The 25,557-nt window shown below is 43.9% G+C and overlaps 1 protein-coding gene across 1 annotated transcript in view; it reads right to left on the bottom strand.

Annotated features, from left to right (window-relative positions):
- Positions 1-6,906: 6,906 nt before the first annotated feature.
- Slc1a3 (solute carrier family 1 member 3) overlaps positions 6,907-25,557 on the bottom strand; it is a 77,912-nt gene continuing 59,261 nt past the window's right edge. The window contains exons 4-10 of the mRNA XM_021183000.2: positions 23,592-23,796; positions 22,291-22,333; positions 18,312-18,604; positions 15,596-15,829; positions 14,881-15,075; positions 11,797-11,931; positions 6,907-9,113 (exon numbers count right to left, since the gene is read on the bottom strand). Of these exons, the coding sequence (XP_021038659.1) occupies positions 8,906-9,113; positions 11,797-11,931; positions 14,881-15,075; positions 15,596-15,829; positions 18,312-18,604; positions 22,291-22,333; positions 23,592-23,796 (1,313 nt within the window). The 3' untranslated portion in view covers positions 6,907-8,905. The remainder of the gene's footprint in view (positions 9,114-11,796; positions 11,932-14,880; positions 15,076-15,595; positions 15,830-18,311; positions 18,605-22,290; positions 22,334-23,591; positions 23,797-25,557) is intronic.

Raw genomic sequence — 25,557 nt, 5'->3', positions numbered from 1 at the left:
TAAGGGGAGTTGCTGAGGATACGGCCTACCCCGACCTCATTTCCTGATTGCCTTTTGCGCCCTGACCAGCAGAGGGCATAACTGGCACATCTGAATTTTTCTTACTCCTGTGAATGCGAAGGACAGGTTGAGAAACTGGAAGTCTCATGGGGCCCTGTGTCGATAGGTCAGCGGGAGCAGATTGAAGAATGTAGAGGGGAGAAGAGGGGGCGGGGAGACCAAGAGACACAGGGTGCCAACCATCTTAATAGGAAGCGGCTGCGTTAGCCGGGAGGGATTGCACGCCGGAGGACAAGCAGGTGAGTTACATATCGTCTTAGTCCCACTACAATCAAATGCCCGGCACTGGGGCATAAAGAGCAAGGATTTACTTTCCCACAATGCTACTGGCTAGAGAAATGAAGATAAAGGTTCTGTGGTCAGGTGAGGAATTCGTTTTCTGGATCGGGAGAACGCTGTCCTCACATGGTGGAAGGCTGGGGTACTAGAAACAGAAGGCTGCATGGAGCCTCCCCCCCCCCCCCCCGCAGCCACTGTCCACGAAGAAGTCCCATCTTCACATCTTAAAGGCCCACTGCTCACTATCACTGTGATGTCAATGTGTAAATTTTGACAGGGACACATTCGAATCTAAAGGAAAGATCTCTTAACCCTTACATTGCTGGAGACAACCCGGCACGCCGAGACTAAAGCCCTCTTCTCCTATGCGATTTGTAAGACCCTCTCAAGTGGACCCTTGGTCCTTGTCTGGCTCCATCCCCCATTCTGCCACACTGCCTCCTTGTGGTACTTTGCTTCCCCCGGGGATGCCCACCAATGCATACCTGAGGTGTTTTACCACCAGCTTTTTCTTCCCTATGAATCCAAGGCTGGTGCCTTCCTTCTTTAAGATCTTTTACAGGAGACTTGCCTGGGCAGCCTCCCTGACTACCCCGTCCTTAAAGTTCTCTAGTTCCTCTCCGGACGTCACCCTGCACTGCTTCCTTCCCATCAGTGACTATACCTGTCCTACATCTTAATCTGCTTGGGCTGCCTTAACACAACAGCACGGACTGGGCAGTTTAAAGGACACACAGTAATTGGTCACAGTCTGGGGGCCGAAAGCCCTTGGCGCGCCAGCATGTTTGACCTCTGAGCTGGTCTTTTCTGGCTTTCAGACACGTGGCCTTTGCTCTGAGCATGCTCTCTCTCCAAATACATGTTCACTGGGGTTGAGTTCCAATATACAAACATTGGAGGTGAGACATAGTTTAGTCTTCGAAAATCTATTTTACACCTGAATAAAATAGAGCTCCGGAGTGGGGGTGGTGGTGGAGTGGTAGCTTTATCTACAGTGCCCATTAATGTGCCTGACATAAGGTTGACACTCCATAAATACCTGGCAAATAAATGAAGGACCTGAGTTTTCTCGATGGGTACGACAAAAAAAAAAAAAAAAAAAAAATTATTACCTCAAATAATAAATTTATTTTATTATTTTTTTTTATTTTTTATTTTTTTGAGACAGGGTTTCTCTGTATAGCCCTGGCTGTCTTGGAATTCACTTTGTAGACCAGGCTAGCCTTGAACTCAGAAATCTGCCTGCCTCTGCCTCCCAAATGCTGGGATTAAAGGCATGTGCCACCACTGCCCAGCAATAAATTTATTTTTAAATTAAAATTAAAAAATTAAAATTTAATTAAAGCATTAGTAAGTCTTTGAACAGTAAGCATGCATGCGCATCAGTGACTTTTCCTTTGTTTTGTATCTATTCTGCCATAATCCTAGGAAATTAAAATGAACGAAGAGAGACATGGGAAGGTTTAGGGCCAGAGAAGAAAAGATAAGGACGCTGGTGGTTAGCTTCGTGGTCCTTGCCTTTTCAGACTCTGGATCAGAGGTTCTAAAACCTTGGCGCGTAACAGTCTTGTTAAAGCACACTGCTGGGTTCTACCTTCCAGAGTCCTGGATGGGGCCTGGGAACTAGCCTTTTCTGTAAGTTCCCAGTTACTATCCATCCCGTCCTACACTCTGGGAATCACACCGCAGACGCGGACTTACTCAAGTTCACTTTTCATTCGGGCTTCTGAGCTGTTTCTCGTTCCACAGCCCTCCTAGAGCCCATCAGTGAGGAGTTTCTAGAGAATGTTGGGTGTTTTATACGGTGTGGGCTGCTCTGGGTCGGGAGGTCCTTGCCACAGGGTGGCAGCAGTATCCCAGGCTTAGAGTGGCCTCCTCTCTGGGCTGCTTTAGTAGCAAATCTCCTGGTTCCCACCAGGGAAGGTTTGACTGGCTTTTCCATTCCCCCTTGGCCGGGAGGTGGGGGTGGGGGTGGGGGTAGGGGACAGCAGTGGGAAGGGGGCCGGCAGAGGGGGAGGTCACCGGCACACAGAGGGACAGTTTTGTTCTCTGGGAGACTCTGGGAGAGGAAGCTGGGTGGTCTCCCTGGAGTGTCGAATTATGCGCTTCACAAAACCACCATGCAGCGCAGGGCTGCTGAGAGAGAGCCAGCACTGACAAAAGCATCGCAGACACTGGCAGGGGAGTCTGCTCTGCCCCCGCCCGGAGCCCCTCCAGAAGAGCTCTGTCAGATTTTGGAGAGTCTGGTTTCCAGCCTCCCTCCCAGAAGACAGCAGTTTTTGCAGCTTCTCACAAGCTTCCTTCCATCCGTCCATCACATCTGTGGACCGCGAAGCCTCTTCTGTCTTCATTGGCCCGTTTCGTTATAAACATTTCAAGAGCTGTCCAGAGTGCCAAGAATTGAGCTGAGAATTTGATGAACACACATAAATGATGTATATGTGTCCCGTTTATTATGTATTTATTATTATGTAATTATGAATAATTACATACATCCGAGATAAAGAAGTTGAACTTCTTTATGTGCCATTTAACTAGCTCTCACTTCATGAGCATTCCTTCTAACATGGTAACCCAATGAGAAAGCTGGTTTGGGGATGGCGACTTTATCCGACCTCCACAGGTACAGAAGGGATCACTGAGGTCCAGCGACTTTTGCAAGCCGATTGAGAAGTCAGGTATATTATGACAGATTAACCAATCGGGTCCAGATTTGGATTTAAACAACATCTCTGAAGCTGAAGATCTTTAAGTTTCAGAAAACATTTCTCTCTCTCTCTCTCTCTTTTTTTTTTTTTTTCTCTCCACCCCTTTCTCTCTCTCAGGTTGAGACATGATCTCATTAGGTAGTCCTAACTGGTTTCAATCTTGTGGTACTTTGGCCTCAACCTGCTGAAGTATAATGACAGGCATAAGTTACTATGCCTGGCGTGCCATTTTCCTTAGGACAGCTGTGCTTTCTGTTTGTTTGGCATAGTTCTCCTAGGTTTAAAAGCAAGCTGGCTTTGGGATCCTGTTGTTTGAATGCAGTGGCTCTGGGTGGTAGTTCCTGACCGAGACCGTTTTGACCAGCTCAGTGCTCCGAACTGAGCTGATTCTAAATGGTCTTTATTTTCTCTTGCAATGGCTATGTCTCCAAACTCCTGTCTGGGCATTTTCAGGACTTTACAATTTCCCCAAACTTACACAATTAGAGAAAGTGCTCCTAAGTTGCCACCTGATGCCATTTCCCATTAGATTTATGGCGGTCTTGAAATCGGTTGTGGACCCACCATCTCCTGGGTGGGAGACGGTGTCTCTACTTGTTCCTTCTGCTGTCCCAGTTGGACCCTGCTTCCCACGCCATCAGACCTGGCTTAATGTAGGGGCTTTTGTGGAATGACTGCCATTTGGAATCTGGAAAAGATTTTGAAAAAAAAAATTCCCCATTTCCCTCTTTACAGCTCCTGGAAAATTGGTCATGTTTGAACAGGACAATAGGGCAGACATATAGGTACTTTTCTAAAAGACACCCTCAAGTAAAGGGGAAAATGTGCCATCTCTTAAAAGCAATGCCAGAGACATTTCTGTATTTTAATGGGTTACAGAGAATGTTCTATGTGGAGTAGGGATGGAGAGGGGATGGGGGATGAGAAGAGGAGAGTGAGAGGGGAGAGAAGCAGATGCCAGCTTTAAAGTACTTCAAGCACGGATAAGCTAAACACCATTTAATTTATTTAAGACAGTTGCATGGAGCCTCAGAAGCGATTCGTCAGGCTTTTAAACGGTGGCCACAAGATTTACAAGGACATAATCAGTGATAATATTACCAGGACAAAGAAACTGTAGGAAATTCTAGATGTGGGAGTTTTAAAGAATGTTTTTGCTTTCACTTAGCAATTAAAAATTGAAGTGGTTATAACAAAGACCCCCCTCCCCCAACACATATTTTTCCCATATTATGTCCACTGTACTAAGGCAAATAGGAATTATTTTCTATTTTTCACTTCACTTGTATGTGGGCTTCCCATATTATCAAATAATAGAACTTCCAGTGCCCTCCTTTTCATAATCACTGTATTATTGATTTAATTCTTACACTAAGACAATATTTGTTCCTTACCTGAAGTTTAAGTTTAATGGGATGCCGTATTTTATGTGATAACCCTTCCTTCAGAGTTAGAACTTAGTGAAAGAAGAGTGTCCTGAAACCCAAGGCTGGAGTAGCAGTTGTGTGGGCTGGACAGCTCTGTCCTAGGTTGGAAGGGGTTGCCATGTTATCTTCAGAGTGCAAGTGTGTGTCTGAGAAAGCGTGGGAGGATGAGAGTCCTCTGTAGTCTATAATCTACAGTCTAGAGCCGTGATTCTCAACCTAATTCTAACTCCTAATCCTGTAACCCCTGTGTTGTGGTGACCCCCAATCATAAAGTTGGTAGCTACTTTATAACTGTGATGTTGCTACTGTAAGAATCATAATCTCTGTGTTTTCTGCTGGCCCTAGGCAACCCTTATGAAAAGGTCGTTTGACCCTCACAAGGGGTCATGACCACAGGTTGTCAAGGATCTCAGAGAGGTGATGGGAGAGAAAAGCTGAAGGGTCCCTAGGAAAATGAAGCCTTTCCGAGAGACCTTGCATAGGTAAGGTGACCGAGGGAACCAAGAAAGGAGAGCCTTCGGGGATTTTAAGCCACTAGATGGCTTTTACAGATTGAGCCCATTAAGCCCTCCTGTTATTGCACTTTAGAACTAGATGTAGCTCAGGTGACTTCTCAGGTGGCAAACCAGAGCATTCTCACCCGTTTAGACACAGTGGATGTTCTCATCACTTCTTAGGACACAACTCCCCCGTTCCCTTCCCTCCCCATTCCCTTTTTGTGGGCTTATTCATTCAGAGTGTGCCCCAGTCGTAGCACTCAGCTGCCCTGGCCCCAAGAGAAGGCCACACAGAGCTAGGCATTGTTGATCCAGATCTGGGACCACCCGGGTGGGAGCAGTGGAAACCCAACCTAGTAACACAGAGGCCTCATGACTGACAGCAGCTTCGGGTCAAGTGCCCTGCGGGTTGCCCGGAAAGAGGCCCTGCATTCCGGGGGCCCCATCGGGGTCTCCTCCACAAAGCCCCATCCAGAGGGAAACAAACCCTCCCTCCAAGCTCCCTTCAGACTCTATGCTAGAATCCCTGTGCTAGAATCCCGTCCACCTCCCTTGAATACAGGAAAAGGAAAACAAGGACCTTAACTTCTGAGGGCCTAGAAACTTAAAGAAAATGTGTGTGTGTGTGTATGTGTGTATGTGTGTGTGTGTGTGTGTGTGTGAGAGAGAGAGAGAGAGAGAGAGAGAGAGAGAACAACCAACAAAACAAAAACAACAAACAACCAAAACAAACAAAAAAACCTAAATATATTTACTTAGTAGCAGTAGAAAATGTTAGCCTACTTTTTTTTTTTCATAGTTCTGTTTGTGAACAGACTTATGACCACCCATGTGGGGATCTCTCCCTCTTTCCTTCTCATTCTGGTCAGACTGGGACTGAGATTCCCTGTTCCACAGACACAATGGCCCTGGCCAGTCTCACACAGTCCAGCTTCTTAAGATGGCTCGGTGGCCTTCACAAACTAACTCCACCTTAGGCTGTAGAGTGCAGAGAAATTGGCTAAGAAACAAATACTTTGTAGCAGTGGGTTGACTTCCTCTGTGCTTCCCAGATCGCTTTCCAACGTCTAGAATATTCCACAGGCTTGTGGATATTGATCTCTTGTTGATAACTGAGTTTTGTTCTCTCTGTTTTGAGCCATCTCCTTCCTATTCCCAGATTGGCTACGTGAGTATCGTCTATGCCTTAGAAAAAGATTCAAATACATTGATTTATAAAAGAAACCTCCTATAGGAAAACTGATGAAAATTAAGAAAAATGCAAATGTGCTAAATTTTATAATATCAAACATGAGTCATTCTACTGAAGTCTTCCCAAGGATGGCCTACACTCTGCAAGCTCTATTTAGGAAACTTGTCTGTAGGTGACTGCCCCCTGCTGGTAGCCAGCGAGATTAAAGGCTATACAGCTAGAACTTCAAGCTGGAGGTTTTGTGATATTGCTCATCAGTTCTTTTATTACGAAGCTTGAAGGAGGATGGTCTCCCATAAGTGGCTATTAGTAACCGGGGCTGCTTTGAAATGTCTTTTGGGATCTAATTCTGTTCTTTCTCTAAATGGCAGCGGTAATAACAGAGATAAAGCTATTTAATTTGAAGGTCAGACTGTTTGAATGAGCCCCATGGTAGAGTTCTGCTTTTCTAAGCCCAACACAGAAATGATCCCTTTTATGTGTGAAATCAGAATCTGACCTGGGCAACCAAGTGCAAGTGTCGTAGCACCATGACTCCCTCATCTCCTCCTCCTTTTGACTCCTGTTTTAAGAGACTGAGCGTGTCATTACATATTGCCTCATGGCTGACATCCCCAGCTGATTCTGCCAAGATTTTACTGTCCAGAGAGGCATCTTTCTCTACACTTCTTGAGCTCACTACCATATGTCCATCAACGGGGAAAAGAATAAATAACATACAAATGTATTAATGTAAAACTATTTTTTCTTTATTGAAAATACATCTACAAAGTGAAGTTTCCCAGTCCACAGTGGGTACACACATAGGCAGAGCCTGGGATGGACCGGCAAAAGGATCACCCTAGTGGATCTGTTTCCGTAAGAAATGGTTAGTATAAAAAATATCACACCGGGTAAACAGCATTAATTTGATGCGATTAAGGTCTGTTCAACTAGTGTCGAAAAATGACTGCCACATAGATTAACCTCTGTAGTGTATTTCCCAAATAGAGCTGGCCATTAAATGATTACTCCCCCGTAGCCTAATGTTAACCTTTCTATGCATGGGATGCTCAGGATCTCTAGAAATTACCTCTAACTGTAGATTGGGAGATGCCATTCTAGATGCTCAGTCTGTTAGCATAATTATGTCCATTCATCATTTTCGGTCAGAAAGTCTGACACAGCTGGTACTGTCAGATGGCTCTCACTGAGTATCTTTGATTGGATATTCCTAAGGGAGTGAATATAATCTCTTTTAAACCTGGGAGCTGCCTCGCCTGAAAAGAATTCTCCTGCTGTGTTTTCTTCCATCCTCAGTGATGTTATTCTCATGGTGACTCATCTGTCTTTTTTTTTTTTTTTTGGTAGGGACATAAACAAGCACACTCCACTCTAGATGAGAGTTTTGAATGATTTGTCAAGAGACATCTCTATACAAAAAAAAGTATGTTGTTTTGTCATCCTAAGAATGCCTGGTTAAAATAGTAAAAACAAAACAAATAAAAAACCAAAAAAAAAAAAAATCTTTTTCAGAAATGAGACCATCCACCTAGCTTATGGATCTGTCCCAGAGATGCCATTGGTTGGACTGGGAGATAAGGAAGAAGTGGTGTTAGAACGTTGTTTCTTTGGGGACTGATCAGGAACTGAAGGCGGAATGTTTAGGCTAATAGAAAAAGGGTTGAGATGTAGCTCTCCATTTTAGTCTTGAAAGAAAACCAACTTTTCCTGATCTTTCAAAGACTCCTCCCTTTTGTAATGTTGGCCATACTCTATTCTTTCTCTACTCTTTAGTGTTCCATAGTAAGACCTTGAGCACACTTGCTAGTCTTCTCTTTATTTCCTAAACATCTAATTGTCAGTTGAAGAGACTGTCTTCCCTTGGATTTGGGAAGTGTACCCCAGAAGGGAGTGCTTTCTAGTATTGGAAAACAAAACAGGACAATAGGCCTTCTAGGATGGCCTTCCACCTGTCTATTTATAGAACGAACATTTTGGACCCAGGATCTAGTGAGCCACACACAGCCCGCCCCTAGAGAGAAACGTCCATTCCCAATAAGTGTCCTGTCTGAGATCCTCATGGTATACAGGGGCAGGGTCCTTCCTGATGTTACAGAAGTTTGGGCTAGAGAGGCCTATCCAGGAGTCACCCATTTTCCGGATGAGAACACTGAGGCCAACAGATGAGACAAGGCTCACTCTAGACCATTTGGGAGCCTCACTCTCCGCTCCTCCTCACAGCTGTGCTGTGTGCATGTGGGGATTGCCCTGATGCTGACAAAGTCGGGGCAGGAGTCAGAAGAAATGGGAAACCTCTCAGCTACTCAATAGGTAACTGATAATTGCTCATCAAGTTGTAATGTTTTAAGATTAAAACTCAGTTGCGTTCTGAAGGATTTTTACATCTTGAAAGTTGATTTTAAAACTTTTTTTTTTTGGTAGCCTATCATTTGCTTAATTCTTTTACTTACAGAACAACGCACAGGATCGTTTGCCACCTAAATTGGTAATATCGAAACTGTGTTTGATTGCAGTAACTTACTTGGTAAGAATAATAGGAAATGATTTAAAATTTTCAAATGTGGGCTAAAACAGATAGGTTTGGGCTGCTGCAGAGCCCTCCTTAGTGTTTGGCCATTTTCCAATCCTATCAGAGTAGGGAGGAAAGAGGGGCTCACTGGGAAAGTGAGCCCAAGGAGATGGATACATTGTAGAACAGTTTCCAACACTTGGTGCTTAAGAAAGCACATCTCTGTCAGTCTACATCTTGGTTTCGCTGTCTGCCACGGGTTTCTCGGGTTCATTGTCCTGGGCAATCAGCTGATACGGCTTCTTCATTTCGTTCTCCTCAATCACGGAGTTCCCCATTTCAACATCTCGGTTCTTCAGTTCATGTCGGGACAAGTGCTCAACGATCCCTGCTCCGAGGGAGTCACCCAGCACGTTGGTGGTGGTTCGGAGGCGGTCCCTGCAGGTGAGGAAGGCAGGAAGGAAAAGAGAGGGTCCCATGAAAACCACTAGATCCCAGCACCTATCGTGAGTTGGCTGGAGAAGGCTCTAGAAGGATCTTTTAGGGGCTGGAGAGATGGTGCAGTGGTTAAGAGCACTGACTGCTCTTCTAGAGGTCCTGAGTTCAATTCCCAGCAACCACATGGTGCCTCACAACCATCTGTAATGAGATCTGATGCCCTCTTCTGGAGTGTCTGAAGACAGCTACAGTGTACTTAAATATAATAAATAAAAAATCTTTAAAAAAAGAAGTATCTTTTAAGTTCTGGGTAGTGTAATAATGGAATGATTTCATACTTGAACCTACAACACCTACAACTAATTACAAGTGATTCGTTTCCAGCCATTTAGTGTGGCTATAAACAGAAGGTGAACAGTGAGGACTTTCGCCCCCCACCCACCACGTGTGTGTGTGTGTGTGTGTGTGTGTGTGTGTGTGTGTGCTCGAGCACTCGCACACGCTCTATGTGTGCATGTACATATCTGTGGAAGCCAGAAGTGTGGTCTTTAATTATTCTCCGCTTTATGTTTTGAAATAAGGTGTCTCACTGGAGATTTAGCTAGAGTGGCTTGCTAGCCGTTCCAAATCTTGTTTCTCTCTGCCTTTCCAGTGCCAATGTTGGAGATTATAGGTGTGTGACATTGTGCTCTGCTCTTTTTACATGGGCACTGTTCCGAGGATGGAACTCAAGCCCTCATGCACACATCAAGCAATCATACCAAATGAGTCATTTCCCCAGTCTTCTTTTCTGAGTTTATTTAACATTTTCTCTTTCTTTCATTCACCTTCCATTGTACTAACAGTTCTCAAAGCATGGGACAGAGTCTCCTTGGAGAAGTGTCCTGGAATAAAAACTATTTTTATACTAATACTATGGGCTCATTTGTTCTTTTTACTCTTTTTTAAAAAAAGGTTTATTTATGTATGTATATGAGCATGCTATTTCTGACACACCAGAAGAGGGCATCAGATCCAATTACAGATGGTTATGAGCCACCACGTGGTTGCTGAGAATTGAACTCAGGACCTCTGGAAGTGCTCTTAACTGCTGAGCCATCTCTCCAGCCCCTCTTTTAATGTACTCTTTATTTTCTCAGAAATTTCTCAGTATTGCGTAGACTTCAGCTGTATTACATCATAGAACACTGGATACAGGAGGAGCTGGGGTAGTTGTAGCTGTCTGATGTTAACCAAGACATTTTGGAGAATCACAAAATGTAATCCAGCAACATTCTTTCACTAAACATTTTGTTTAAAAGTGATTATTTTTCACAAAAATTGTTATCTATATCAACATATAATGAATCATTATTCTAACTTAAAAACATAAGAAAAGGAAATGTCAGGCATTGTGGTGCACACCTTTAATCCCAGCACTAGGGAGGTAGAGGCAGGTGGATCTCTGTGAATTAGAGGCCAACCTGGTCTACAGAGTTGAGTTCAAGGATAGCCAGGACTACACACCAAAACACCAAAACAAAACAAACCAAACAAACAAACAAACAAAAAACCTTGAGAGTAAAAGCTTGCATTCTACCAAAGTACTGTTTGGTTTTGCTGAGACAAGTTTTCATTTGGCCCAGGCTGCCTTTGAACTCATTATGTGGCTGAGGCTAGCCTTGAACTCTACTTCCCAGGCGCTGAGATTACAGGATTGAACAATCCTCCCTCCTCCCTCCCCTCTCAGTTTATGTGGTGCTGGGAAGGAACCCAGAGCCTCTCGAACACTAGGCAAGCACTCTAGCGACTGAGCTACATCCTCAGCCCCAAAGGGCTTCTGTCAGTTGATGCCTGGGGCCAGACCATAGGCTAAATTCTTACCTGTCATTGAATTTAATCCCTATAGTGTCAGCAGAAGGCAGAGAACATGGTAGGCTGACTACTGTCTAAGTGGCCTGGATGAGCTCTGTTCCCTAGACTCTTCCTAGGTGTAGTGACACCATTACACATGGACTCTGGCATCCACTGTGTCCTCCTGGGGCCCCTCTTTGAGCATCCCTTAAACAGTTTCTTCCCAGTAGAAGGATATTTATGAGAGACAAGGGACAGACAATGTCCCTGGATGGGTGAGGAACGAAGGCTTGATGATGGGCCCTACGAGGTGGGGTCTGAGGACACGTAGGGTACATTTCTTGGGATTTTCCTCAGAGCCCCAAAGCAATTTCACTTGATAATGAGAGCCTTGCTTCCCACTGTCTGCACAGCTATCCTTCACTTCATGAGTCTCAGAAACATCTGTCCTGCATTGTCTCACTGTAATGGGAAGCACAGGGGGGAAGGCCTGAGCTGGCACGTGGGGTCTGCAGCTCCAGCTGCTGAGAGGATATGTTGCGCAACTCAGAGAGAGTCTGGCTGACTTATGTCAGCTTTGCAGACAGTGAGTGGCTTTATGGAGTGGGAGGGAGATGTGCCAGATGTGCCCCGCCCGCTGGTTGAGGGAGGAGGGAGTTTGCCTGACATGTTAGGATGGGACTCTAGGTAAGGACTGGGGGTCTGATGATGAAGATGATTCCATTACAAGCCAGGGTGTCTTCTGCAAGCCCACTAGGCTGATACCATTCTAGAACTGTGGGGATACTGGAGGGAGATAGGCTTGAAGATGGGAATCTGTGTGTCAGCACACAGTCCTCCAAATACTCACAGAAACCAGTCCACTGCAATGATGAGTGTGATGTCATCTGTGGGCAGGCCCACAGATGTCAGCACGATGACCATGGTGACCAGACCGGCCTGAGGAATCCCGGCTGCCCCGATGCTTGCGGCCGTGGCTGTGATGCTGTTGACAGAGGACCAAAACCGAAAAGTTTATAAATGTCTCCTAGTGGAGAGTACCTCACAAGACTCGTGTTCCCATGCTCGAGAGGAGGACCTGCCTTAGAAGAATGGGAATAAATAAATACATAAATAAACAAACAATTCGCTGACTTAATGGTCAGACTAATTAAAATTGATCATGCACTTTTTATTAGGCGTCATCTAATATGCCAAGCATGCTTTGCCTCATTTGATTGTCACAATGGTGGGGTGGCCCACAGTGAAGTGGGCTTTACTTTGTGACCATTTTTTAAGTGAAGAAACTGGTGGCTACATTCTTTTCTATGTCCTTAAAGTCATTTTGTAAGGTACAACCAGCACCAGAAGGGGGGGATGTGACTCTGTGGTAGAGCATTTGCCTAATGCTTGTGGGGCGCTGGATTTACCCCGGCACCAAAATGGAACTTAGAGGTGGACTTGAGCTTTAAAGGCCCGTAGAGTTACAGCGACAACTTATTTCTAATAATTGCCTCATTCAAGAGACTGAATTTCTATGATTGATGTGGCCACAAAATTAAGTTTATTAATTCAAATGCAGAATGATTTATGAACAAAATCCTGTAGTGTTACAATCCTCTGTGTGTATGTGTGTGTGATTAGTATGTCCCCAGCTCGAATGTATGTTAAGTGTCTAAGACATATTTGATAGGGTGATGTGAGAGTGTGAAAATGTCTCTTCAGGAATAATAAAGCATTGGCAAGACTCCAGCAATATTAATAAAGCAGTGAGACCATGGGTAAAACACTTATGACTCCACCAAGTCCTACCATGCTACGGCACTGGAATGGCTAGTTGGTATGGCCACCTGGAATGGGAACTACACTTCCCAGACTCCTTAGGGGCACAGACTAAATTCTAGCTCGTGAAACACAGATGGAAGTGATTGGCCAACCTCTGACTTCCCCTCTTCCCATTGGCAAAAATTTGACAGTTTTGAAAAGCCACCGTAGATCATTTGGGTGAAGGGGATTCCTAGAAACTTTGCAACTGCAGCCTTTGTCCCTGACATTGCGGAATACCAAACAGCCTTGACGACTTTATGGATCAAACTTTAAAGGGAGTGTATTTGTACCTTGTTTAGGTCTTGTTTAGGTCACTGGTACCATTTTCATTATTAGCTCACATGAAGCTGAATCTTTGAACTCAGCCAATATATCAAGGTGTATGTGAGAATAGGTTATACTGTCCCAAGGCACTGTTCTCCAGCCTCCAGTTAGCCCACGATCCCTGGGCATGGTAACCTAACCTCAGCACTGTATGCTAATGCTTACTACAGCTATTACCCTTCTCAATGGTGTACATGCATACAGGATAGAAGCCATTTCTAAGGAAGTGTCAGGAAAATGTGGGACGAGTGACAGAGATTAAAAGAGATCACAAAACATACTTTAGGGTATAAAATCAAGATTCAATCTCTATCTGAGGAACAAGAAAACTGTTAAGGACATGAGGGAGGGGCAGTTAGGGGGAAAGTCTGAAGGTAGACCAGTACTCTGGAAGAACTTTTGAGATTCTATTACTGTGGGTACATAGAAGAATATACTTATTCTTAGAAGATGAATGTTGAATGGTGTAAGTGAAACATGACAGGAATATGAAGACAAGAGGGAGGGGGAAGGGAGGAGAAGAGGGAGAGGGGGAGATGGAGGGGGAGAGAGAGAAGAAGGAAGGGAGAGAAGGAGGGAGAGAGAGTGGGAGACCACAAAAATGGCAAAATACTAATTTCTAGATCTCAGTAGAGGATATTGCGATATTGTTTTAACATTTCTAAGGATAAGGTAATTTTCCTAGTAAAGAGCTGCAAAAATAAAAGCCTGATTTCTGAAATTGTTAATATTAGCTAAACCAAGCCCACAGCAATGAAGGGCACAGGTAATCTGAACTGGGGGTCTTTAAAGCCTACTGTTCATTGCCTTGGTCTCTCAGGCTCGTCATGCCTAGTCCAGTAGTAAGAAAGGGCGAAGGGTTAGATCTGCATGCACACATGGACTGTTTTTGCAGACTACAAGGAAAGCTGCCAGGAATGATAGCTGACCGTGCAGAATGAAACCAGGAGATCTGAGAAAAGCACAAATAGGGAAATTATTTTTCACTGGACATCTTAAGTTATCAGTCAAATGATTCTCCATAAAACTGAGTTCTCAGCCTCACTTGTATGATCTGTTATTCCCCTTATACTGCCTAAAAATTAACCCAAGAGAATAAGTTAACCTAGTTTTCAAGTGTATTTTCATTTTTTCAATATTGTCTACAAACATAGTTGAATGTTTTCAAAATTATAGTCTAACTTAATGGTTTTGGTTTGGTTTGGTTTGGTTTTTCGAGACAGGGTTTCTCTGTATAGCCCTGGCTGTCCTGGAACTCACTTTGTAGACCAGGCTAGCCTCGAACTCAGAAATCCACCTGCCTCTGCCTCCCAAGTGCTGGGATTAAAGGCGTGCGCCACCCCCACGCCTGGCTCTAACCTAATGTTTTAAAAATGGAGTTATCTGTACATATATTTTGTAGATATTTTTAGAAATGAGCTAGATGTATTTGTAAGTTTTGATTTGATAAGCAAAGCAATCAAGGAGCACATGATGTGTGTGGTGTGGTTAATTACTAAGAAGAAGTGTGCACATATCCTTGCACTGGGAGAGGTCTTTGGGAATCAGTCGTGGACAATGGTAACCTACAGAGAAATTTAGAGTGATATGGTAACAGGCAACTCATTCCTTCCAAGTCATATACGTCTGTATTATTTGAGAGAATATTCACACCAGAAATTAAAAAGCTGAGGAATACAATGGCTCCCTAATCTCCTATTTATGTGTGATTCCTTCCCAACCAATGTCTTCACCCAGCTCTCTCGCACTCTCATTGTTAAAAACCATTCTGAAGGAAATGATGAATGGAAATCTCCCGTTGTACCTTATTGTTATAATCTGTCCAAAGTTCAGGTCAAAGTTGTTCACTTGAGCGATGAAAATGGCAGCCAAAGCCTCGTAGAGGGCGGTCCCATCCATGTTAATGGTGGCCCCCACAGGGAGCACAAATCTGGTGATGCGTTTGTCCACACCATTGTTCTCTTCCAGGCACTTGAAAGTGATGGGTAGGGTGGCAGAACTGAGGGCAGCAAAACAGGGCATGTCAGCTGAGGGTGCCCCCGGGAGTTCTGTGGTTGGTCTTTGCTCTTTGGCACAGACAGTTCCTTCCCCTCTCATGTCCTGACTAGGTCAGCATTGTCTACAGTGCTAGGAGGTTAGGGGTAGTGCGGTGCCCTCACAGGGGCACTTGGGCACTCATCTGTGCCTGGATTCCTCTGAGGCATTACTTGGCACGATTCCCATACCATAGATGCCTGCCCCACATTGTTTTTCTCCCTTTTTCTCAGGCAGATGTCAGTGGAAAACAGGAAGTCTGTGGTTAGGAAAGGGTTTTCCCTTTGCCCCTAAAAGGACTTATAGATAGCCATTTTCCGGGACTCAAGGAGCTATGATCAGTATCAGAGGTGGAAAAAGCCAATTCCTGAGACTTAAAACCCAGAACACAATGACTCTACTTGCCCCAAACCCTAGGCTCAGATCCAAGGTAAAGGTTTAGACACACTTTCTTAGAGGAATAAACCGCGTGTATACATACATACCTTGAGGAGGTCCCAAGGGCTGTGATGAGCGCTTGCAGCAACCCTCCAATGAAAACCCAGGGGTTCTTCCTGGTTACCAGGAAGTAGAGGAGAGGCAGGACGATGACGGCGTGAATGAGGAGGCCGACAATGACTGTCACCGTGTACATGGCAAGCTGTCCCCCAATTACACCCATGTCTTCCATCTCAACAATCTTCCCGGCGATCAAGAAGAGGATGCCCAGAGGCGCATACCTACGGCAAAGCAACACATGCTCAATTGGAAGCTTGGTTTCCTATAACTTGTTGCATGTAAATTACCAAGTAGGAGAGAAAAAGGAATAAAACAAAGCAAAAAAAGGGAAAGACAGGGGATTTCCAAGCTAAGACGCGTAGAAACTACAAATGTCATTCTTTTCTATTTAAAATACTAAATTCCCCAGGCATCTCTAAATCCAGCCTTGCTTTCCCTCTGAATTGCTCTAGGACACCCCCACCCTATCCTCACTGGCCTCAGACCTTAGGAAGGAGAAGAATTTGGGTCCTCACCTCCACTTTCCTAGGCACAGATCCCTGTTTGGGTCTTCAGATGCCTGCAGCTCCCATTCCCTCTTGACTCCTGCTAAGCACTGGGAACAAGCCACTATACCAATATCATGCCTTTCAGAACGTTGTCCACGCCACAGCCTGCTTCCCAAGCTAAAGCAGGCAACATGCTATGGCATGCCATGCCATGCAATGCCAGTGTGTTAGATGTACACTTAACTCTAGTACTCTAGGGCACTGGGTCTCAACCTATGGGTCGAGACCCCTTTACTGTGTCAAACAGCCCTTACCACCTAAGACTATCCGAAAGCACAGATATTTACATTATGACAAATAACAGAAGCAACAAAATAATTTTATGATTGGTGGTCACCACAACATGAAGAACTGTATTAAAGGGTCACAGTGTTAGGAAGGCTGAGAATTACAGCTGTAGGGCCACTTTTATTGCTTTCTTCCATAGCTATGTCCCACCTAAAATATTACTCATTAATTTTCTTCAAGTAACCTTTCATACTTAAGTAAATTTCCTTTCACAGGAAATTTTATGTTACTATGTAAACTAAATACTAGTACCGCATGCCATAAATAGAAAACCATAAAAATAAACCCAGAGCTATTAAAATTAATAAAGTGTGTGGATGTACGACTACAGTTAGGTTATAGGCATTTGAATTAAGTAATTACCCACAGGCTGCTACTCACAGCCCCTGCAAGAATGGGCAACTGACCCCAAGATGACTCATACTGAATTAACCCTACTTGCTCAAAGGCCGATTTTCAACTCCCTTTGTGTGATGTGTGCACTAAGCTACAACAAAACGCACTGCCAAAGACAGAAGCCAATCACCCTTGAGGAGAAGGGTCTGCTGGGAAGTGCGGGGGACTCGTTGCAACTAGAGAAACACAGTGCTTCTTTCAAAGTTCCTTTAAAAAGGCAGGCTAGAAAATCACAGAAGTACCTGTTCTCAGAAATGTCATAATTCAATGTTGAGTGGGTAGGCAAATGTATAGCTAGAAGAGCCCCATGTGAGGTTCATTCAGTGGCCCTGAATGGGCTCCTTTCATAGACGAGGTGAAAGGTGGAGGGATTTTAATAATATGAAGATAAATGTCCACTTTCAGCCCAGCCAGGATTTCGAAGGAGCTTTCCAATTGAAGGCTCCTGTGGGGACCACATTCCGACCTGTCTTTGTGCCAAGTTCATATTCGTCTTGTGCAAACTCCTAAAGATGTGGATTTCTATGGGCTTTGTGGGCATTAGAGACAAAGGATATTTTTAATCCTGTTGGTGAGTGAACACTTTTCTTAGCGATTGATGCCTTCCTGCCCCGGGTGCCAAGAAGGACCCTAGATATTAAAAACGAAGGATGAAGGAAAAGCAATTTCCACACTGCTGCACCAAGCAAGGCTCTCTCCCTGCCTGGGAGAGTTTATTTTTCAAAGTGAATTCTCCCCCGCTCTCCCCTTTGGATTTAGTCTTTTCTTTTGTCTCCTGCTCCGAATCTTATTAAGGGAAGTTTGGTCCTAAGTTGTGACTGAGCACTCCATGATACTTCCTTTCATCCTCTGGATGCTGCCAGAGCTCTGCCACAGATACTTTCTTGGGGTTGAAACAGAAGGGAGAACTCAGCCCCTACTCCCACCCCAATGATCTTGGGCCTGTGTTTGCTTTTTCTCCTACTGGGAATGTTCTTTTTGTATGACAGGATGTGCCCAGTCATTCTGACCTGAGCAGAAAGAGCCACCTCAATCCTTTCTGTACCATCCAAGGCAGATGGCCTTCTCTCTCTTCACCACACTTATCAGGACCATGATATTTATTTGCTTATTCTTTGTTTCCTTTAGAAGTGTCTGAGATGTAGAGTACCCTTGCTGCTCTCTGCTGCAGCGGCTAGCATGCTGGGTACTCTAAACTAATCATAGAGTAGAGAAGCTCAGGAACTGTGTGAAGAAATAACCAAGCACATGCAAGTGGATGAATGCGGTACGGGAGTCAAACCTTTCCAAAGCAGGGGAGGAAATTTAGGCTCAGGGCCTCTGCAGTGCTAGAAACACACCGACTTTCTTGTGGCTTCCACAGGAAGATCACTGTAAGAATTCACCTTGGTGGCATCTTTCTCAGGATGGAACTGACACAGAATGCACTAAGCCTCTTGTACACAGGTAGGGAGCGCAAAGAAACACATACCACATTATCACCGCGACCAATCGCATGATGGCTTCATTAAGAGAATCAAAGAACTCTCTCAGCGCTTGCCCCTGCTCCTTCATGTTTCCGATCACAAAACCGAAGCACATGGAGAAGACAACTAGGCCCAGGGCATTGACCCCATTCACAGATCCAGGCACGGGCACCATCTCCTCCCGGATCCGGGTCAGAGTCTCCATGGCCTCTGACACGTTGTTGATCACGGCGCCCAGAAGTGTTTCGTTGGACTGGACAGGCACTTTAAAGCTTCTCTTCTCGTAGCTGGTTTTAAACTTAAAAATAAGAATCATAATAGGAATTAAGTGATTGCTATACTTTCTTGCTATCCAAATTTTCTATCATGATAATGTTATTTTGTATTCAAAGGATAATGTTACAGCAGTATGTATATATCTACCTACCTATGTATGGTCTATCTAATTTGTGCCAAGTCTTTGTTTCTCAACACAGACACACATACACACACACACACACTCGAGTATATAACAAATTACAATAAAAAGATGAGATCTGGCTAAAGATGTTAGACTCAACAACATACACATACATCTCTGCTTTTTTTATTTTATTTATTTATTTATTTATTTATTTATTTATTTTTGGTAATTGTAGTAGAATGACTATAATGAGATTTCTCAAAGGGCCCAAAACGCAAACAACCTTGAGTCCTCTTGCCTTCTATGGCCATCATGCACAAACCTACCATCTTTCTTTTTATATCCCACAGCTACATAACAGGATAGACACTGCCTTTACCTCACAGGGTTGTGGCAAGGACCACATTGGTGCACCACAGGGGACACCATTATATAAAATGTAAGGTATTTAACATTAATGTGGACTAATGGTGTTCAATGGCAATGGCCTTCAGGATTAGACCTGGTTGGAAACTTCAGAGGATAGGAGTGAAGATCTTCAAGTGACCAGCCTTCAAGTCAGTCCAGATGCTATAAATACCAATCCTTAATAGCTCCTTGGTGAGGAAAATTTGCTTGCTCCAAGTCACTTCTCTCCTAAGCTAACCCATTCCCCAACCCCACCCCATAGCTCCTGCATAGATGTTTGAGTCAGCCAGTGCTGAGAACTTACAGTGGATAAAATTAAGTCTATCCCACTTTGAACTCCAGAAAAGTGAAATTGCCACCCTGGCTTTGACAGCATTGGTAGGAAAGCTTCAATCATTGAGTAATGGTGTATGGACGCTGACTGGGTTTAGAATCTAGGAAGGCACAGCCACACATGGAGCGCTTGGCTATTTTTGTATCAAGAATGAACAGGAGACTTTCTGGTCTACTGGAAAACCACTGTCTCCAAACAAGGACACGGTCAGCTGTCAATACTGTGGATTGTTGGTAATTTTAAAAACACATAAAGTTCTAGTACACTCAACTCTCAGTCTCTTTGCTCTTGGGTATTTGTGGGTTCTGTGGATTCTCTGGGGGTACATTTTTCAAGCCTGGTTGTTTTGTCTTAATCCACCTACTCTTTACCTTTGCACACAGTTTAGAGCCCGCTCAGAAACTGCAACCTTATTTGCAGTCTAATCTAAACCAAATAGGTCTTAGGGCACCACGTCTGACCCCCCTTCCCCCCAGGGCTGCCAATGCATACAAGCTAACGGCAGGTCTGTGAAGTTCAGTGCTTTTCTCATCTAACAGAACTGGAGATCGGCAGTTTCCATATCACCCTTGCCAGCGAGTGAGCAGTCAGACCCATGATGCTGGGCTGCTGGGTTGGGTTGAAAGGGATTTATTATCCATTGTCATTGTAGTTCTTGAATAAAGAAAGTTAGATTTTTCACCTGCTTGTGCAATTTTGACTTTTGTCAAAATTGGAACTAAACTTAGGGTCTTTCATGTGCTCTCTAAGCATTCTATACCCAGACTGTACCCACATCTCTTCATACACACACACACACACACACACACACATATATACATACATATATATATATATATATATATATACACATACACATATATATACATATATATTTCAAACGTTATTTTATTTATAATGAATTATTTTAATTTTTTAGACTAAATATATTTAACTAAAATTTTATTGCATTTATCTCTCTAGTAGGGATAGGGACACATGCCATGGGGCCTACGTGGAGATCAAAGAGCAATTTGAGAGAGTTTGTTCTCCCCTTCCAACACGTGGGGTGCAGGGATTGACTTCAAGCTACCAAGCTTAGTGGCAAGCGCCTTTACCAGGTAAGCCATTTTGCCTGCCCTTTGCTTTATACTGTAAAATGATACCTCATTAAATGACCCAGGGTAGGCTTGAACTCACTCTGTAGCCCAGGTTAGCCTTGGAATTGTCATCCTCTTTCCCTCCATTGGCTTTTTTGTTGTTGTTGTTTTGTTTTTGTTTTTGTTTTTTTGAGACAGGGTTTCTCTGTGTAGCCTTTGGCTGTCCTGGAACTCACTCTGTAGACCAGGCTGGCCTCGAACTCAGAAACCCGCCTGCCTCTGCCTCCCGAGTGCTGAGATTAAAGGCATGAGCCACCACTGCCCAGCTCCGATGGCTTTTTATCTTTTTCTTTGTTTCCTCCCTCCCTCCCTCCCTCCCTCCCTCCCTCCCTCCCTCCCTCCCTCCCTCCCTCCCTCCCTTTTTTGTCTTTTTTTTTTAAAGAGTGTGTTTGAATCTTTCAATCTGCTTGTGCATTAGCTTTTACAAATAATCTAAGTGTGTGTGTGTGTGTGTGTGTGTGTGTAGGTGTTGCCTAACATATGTAAGTTAAAACACAGTGCTCGATGAGGTCAGACTTTGGTTTTATTTTGTATGTCTCAAGCCAAAAGGTTAGGTGATTTGATATCACATAAAGGAGTGCTGTGGGAAGTAGAATTTAATCTGCTATACGTTTTCCCTTTCATAGCTTGGGCAGCAAAGCTTTACTAATCAATGAACTATATTTCCCAATGCTAAAGGATAATTGTGTCCAACATATAGAGAGCCAAGAACGGCTTAGATGTGCGGCAGAAGGGTTGGACCCTACCATAGCCTCCAGGTGGAGTCTCTTGGTTGCCGGGAATCAGCATGGAGTGGTAGGAAGAGGTTGGATCATACAGATCTGATCTGGGCTCTGCCATTTCCTACGTGTGAGAACTTGTGCTCGTTACCTAATACCCCAGTCTCATAAATGAGTGAAATGAAGACAGTGGTACTCATCATGTTCATGTGAGGACTCAATCTAACACTGGTGCTTGGCACACAGCAGGCATTCCATACATGGCGATTGCATCCCTTTGTGATACGGGGCCTCTTTAGCATCCCTGAGGCCCTTCATAGACTTTTAATAAGTAGGTCAATGATTTTTAAATCAAATCCAGAAATAGAATAGTCTAACTTTAAAGCAAGTCATTAATGTATTTATTTATATTTGCATTGGCTTTCTTTGGTGCATTTTTTCTGCATGGGTGCACAAAGAGGGGAAGAAAGAGGGGAAGCCTCCCAATTAACCCTCTTTAAAATAACCCAATAGACCCAATGTGCTGTTGTGTGCAAGATGAATGTGCCTGGCAAGAAGGCCACCTTTAATACAAGTAAGGGACCATTGTCACTAAAGTTTCCCAGGTAACCCCTGATGCTTTCCATGTGGTTAGCCAGAAGTATTTTTTACTGCAGAGCAATGAGAAGGCAAGAGAAGAGGGTCCTACTGGCTTGCTACATCTCATTGTTTTTAAGTGAATGAGTGAGTGTGTATGTGTGTGTGTGTGTGTGTGTGTGTGTGTGTGTGTGTGTGTGTGAATAATATGCAGGTACCTGAAGAAGTCAGAGGTGTTGTTAGATCTACTGGAGCTGAAGTTCCTGGGGCTTGTGAGCCACTGGGCATAGGTTCTGAAAACCTAGCTGGGGTCCTCTGGAAGAGCTCTTTCTTTACAACTGAGCTACCTTTCTAATCTCCCCTAGAAGAATTTAAAAGGTGACTTGGTAACTGCACAGTATTTACCTGTTTAAAGCAGGCTTCTACCAGATTGGGAGGGAACATGTTCCTGCAAAGAAAACAGCAGTCATTTGCAAAACTTCCTGAAATATCACCGCTTCACTGTGTCTAAGGTAAGAACTGCATTGAATCAAGCTGCAAATAGATAAACGGAAATTGTGACTTGAAGCTGGATATGTGGTGGTTCCTAGGTATGGCCCATGCAATTCGTAGTTTTCTGGGGAAGCTGACAGCTTACAGAGCAGTGAGAAATAAAAAGTCCATATACATATTCCATTAGTACCCTGGTTCAGTTTGATTGACAAGCTCTCCTTGTCACTACAGTTAGAGCACCTACCCTGAGGCCCATAGCTGCAGTTCTTTCTGGGCTGCACTACCAGCTCCTTCCTGTGTCCCTTCACAGACAGGATTGATGACAAGACAGATCCCTACTTGTCTCATTATACCTTGGAGCCTCCCAGACTGTTTAAACACAAGGTCTTACTAGGCAGCCTGACTGAGGCCGGTCTCGAACCTGTGAGTCTCCTGCCTTGGTCAGCCAGTGCTGAGATTATAGTTTGCATGGCATGTTGACTTTCAAAGTTCCTTTTGAAGATGTAGTGTGCTTCTTGCTAGGTGCCGACTGATGCAAGGGCAGGTATGGAGAGAAAGAAGGAAAATGCCAGGCTCAAACTTGGCCTCCCATTGATGGTCATCAACTCCATTGCAAGTAATAGATAAGACTCGACTGTAATCAGTGTCTAGTTGTTTATAAAACACTACTAAAGAGCATCCTTCAATGTTTCACTCCTAGTCTGCCACATACTTCCTTTGCAAATAGTATAAAAGAAGGAGCATTAGTCAGGAGTGGTCAGATGAACACCGAAGTCCCTGCTGAGCTGCGTGTGCTGTTGTTTGCCATGGACAACGATACAGACTATTCATTTTAGGTTTGGAGTCTAAGGAACAGGTCACACTTTGCTGAAAACTAGCTCTACAGAGTTAAGACTTGGGAAAAGAACATTAAGAATTATCCAATTATTCCAGGGTGAAGTGCAGAGTCTCCACTTAGTGGCGAGGGTTTTGAAGCCTACAGCAGGGCTCCCCAGATCAGCCACTTCATCTTCACCTCACATCATCTATGTGGGATCAGAAGACACACTCAACACCAACCTCTGCTTGAGGAAAGGAGAGATGTGACTTCTACTTCAAGCCCGACAAGGCTGGCGCTGTCAAATCCCTCTCTGAGAGTTTGTTTGGCTTCCCAAAATTTAAGAGGGATCGGGAGGTCAGAGTACACACCCCAGGGGTGGTTTTCAAGGACATACCTGATCAAATCCAGGAAGGCATCTGCTGCAGTCACCTGCACGATTTTACCTTCTCTGTACATGTTTTCCTTTGTGCCCTTTCCAGGGTGGATGATGATGACAATGATTATGCCAATCACCACAGCAATGATGGTAGTAGTCATGTAATAGACTACAGCTCGCATCCCCATCTTCCCGGATGCCTTACTATCTAGGGCCGCCATTCCTGGGGAAGGCAAACAGAAGGTTTTCAGGAAGTCAGTCCAAGGGATTCTCCAGTGGAAGACGAGGAGTCAGCACTTCCCCCTACCCTCGATTTCCTCATCCCTCCCGAAATACCTACTGTGAGAATGCCAGCGCCTACGTGATCACCCATGTCTACTCCAGGAGTCGATTTCATGTGGCTAAGTAACACCAGCCTCCCCACAGCTTGAGGTGCAATTATTTTCTTCTCTCCATTATTAGTTGGGAAGCCTACTACATGTGTAAGCAGTGTGTGTGTGGATATAATTTCTTAAACTGATTTCCATCAGCATAGGCTAAGTTCACCTTGTGAAGAATTATTATTTTATATGTGTTTCGTGTAGTCGGGTATCTGTTCTACAGTGTTTGTTTTCATTGTACTTCAGGCAAACATTTGGGTCCTAAAAGCTAAAGTTCTTCTATTGCTTCTTTGCTGTTTTATTTGATCTCATTTAATAAAGTTGAAATGTTGGGTTTGTTTGTTTGTTTGAGAAGTTCTCATTTTTGTACCCTGTCTTCCTCTTTCCTGTCCTGCAGGCTATCTCACGACAGGTTAAAAATGGTTCTCATTATTTTCAAGACATATTCAGTGTCTACTTAAGGTAAATTCTAAGTGTTAATCAATGTGAAAAAGGACATTTGGTTTTTAAGGGCTCCTAGTGGTGTAGGATAATGGGATATACCTCAGAGTTTGTTGGTCTGTAAAACAGTGAGAAAGAAACCCTCAGTAGACTAACTCAGCCATAATAACACGGCACTTCCTGCTTTGTTTTTCCACTTTATTCTCTCCAATTCTATTACAACACTGAAACCTAATTATTATATAATCTAATCAGACTGCTTTATTTACTGTTTTTTAAGATTTATTTTTACATGTGTGTGTGTGTGTGTGAATATAAAAGTTCACAGAGTCCAGAAGAGGGAATCAGATTCCCAGGACGTTGTAAGGTACCCAGTGTGCGTGATGGGAATTGAATTTGGGTCCTCTGGAAGATCAGAAAGCACTCTAAGTGCTGACCCCATGACTAAGTTCTGTTTTTATAAACGTACTAAAAAACAATAGTGTATTCCTTTTTAAATGATTTTTTTATTTTTGTTTTATGTGTGTAGCTGCATGCATGTCCGTGTGAGGGTGTTCACTTCCCTGGAGCCAGAGTTGCAGACAGTGTGAGCTTCTGGGACTTGAACCCGGGTCCTTTGAAAGAGCTGCCAATGTGCTCAACTGCGGAGCCATCTCTCTAGGCCCAATGATGTATTTCAATGACAGGTATCAGTGCCCACATTTATACAGACATATTTAGGGTAAGTATTGGAAAAAGTATTTATGATTGTTAAGTAACTGGTTAGATTTGCCTAAAAATGTTGATGCATAGGTATTGAAAGAGGGATTAAAGTTATGACTTTCACCTTGTAATTCCAATAATATTCTAGTTATATCATTTATAATCTTCATAAGCACTTACTTAGTAGCACCTAAAGTCTAAGGTTTTAGTGACTAGCAAGTAGAACAGACTGGGGACTCAAATTAGACCATATGTCACTAAGTGTGGTAAGCGTGTTGCTCTGTGACACCCAGGATCAGCTCTCACAGATGAGGAGGCTGACCAGCTCTTAGCCTTGAAACCAGGGGCTAAGCATCCATTTACTGAGATGGCACTGCTCAGGGCTTCAACCAGTTACAGGTGGACTACTCTGTTCTCAGCGGGAGTGTCCCTCTCCATTTTCACTCTCATCTGATCCATGC

The sequence above is a fragment of the Mus caroli genome, unplaced genomic scaffold (assembly GCF_978045245.1).
Source record: "Mus caroli unplaced genomic scaffold, Mus_caroli_1 scaffold_16, whole genome shotgun sequence".
Classification (NCBI taxonomy): domain Eukaryota; kingdom Metazoa; phylum Chordata; class Mammalia; order Rodentia; family Muridae; genus Mus; species Mus caroli.
Note: the sequence above shows the minus strand (reverse complement) of the source record. Positions and strands in the feature narration are given on the sequence as shown.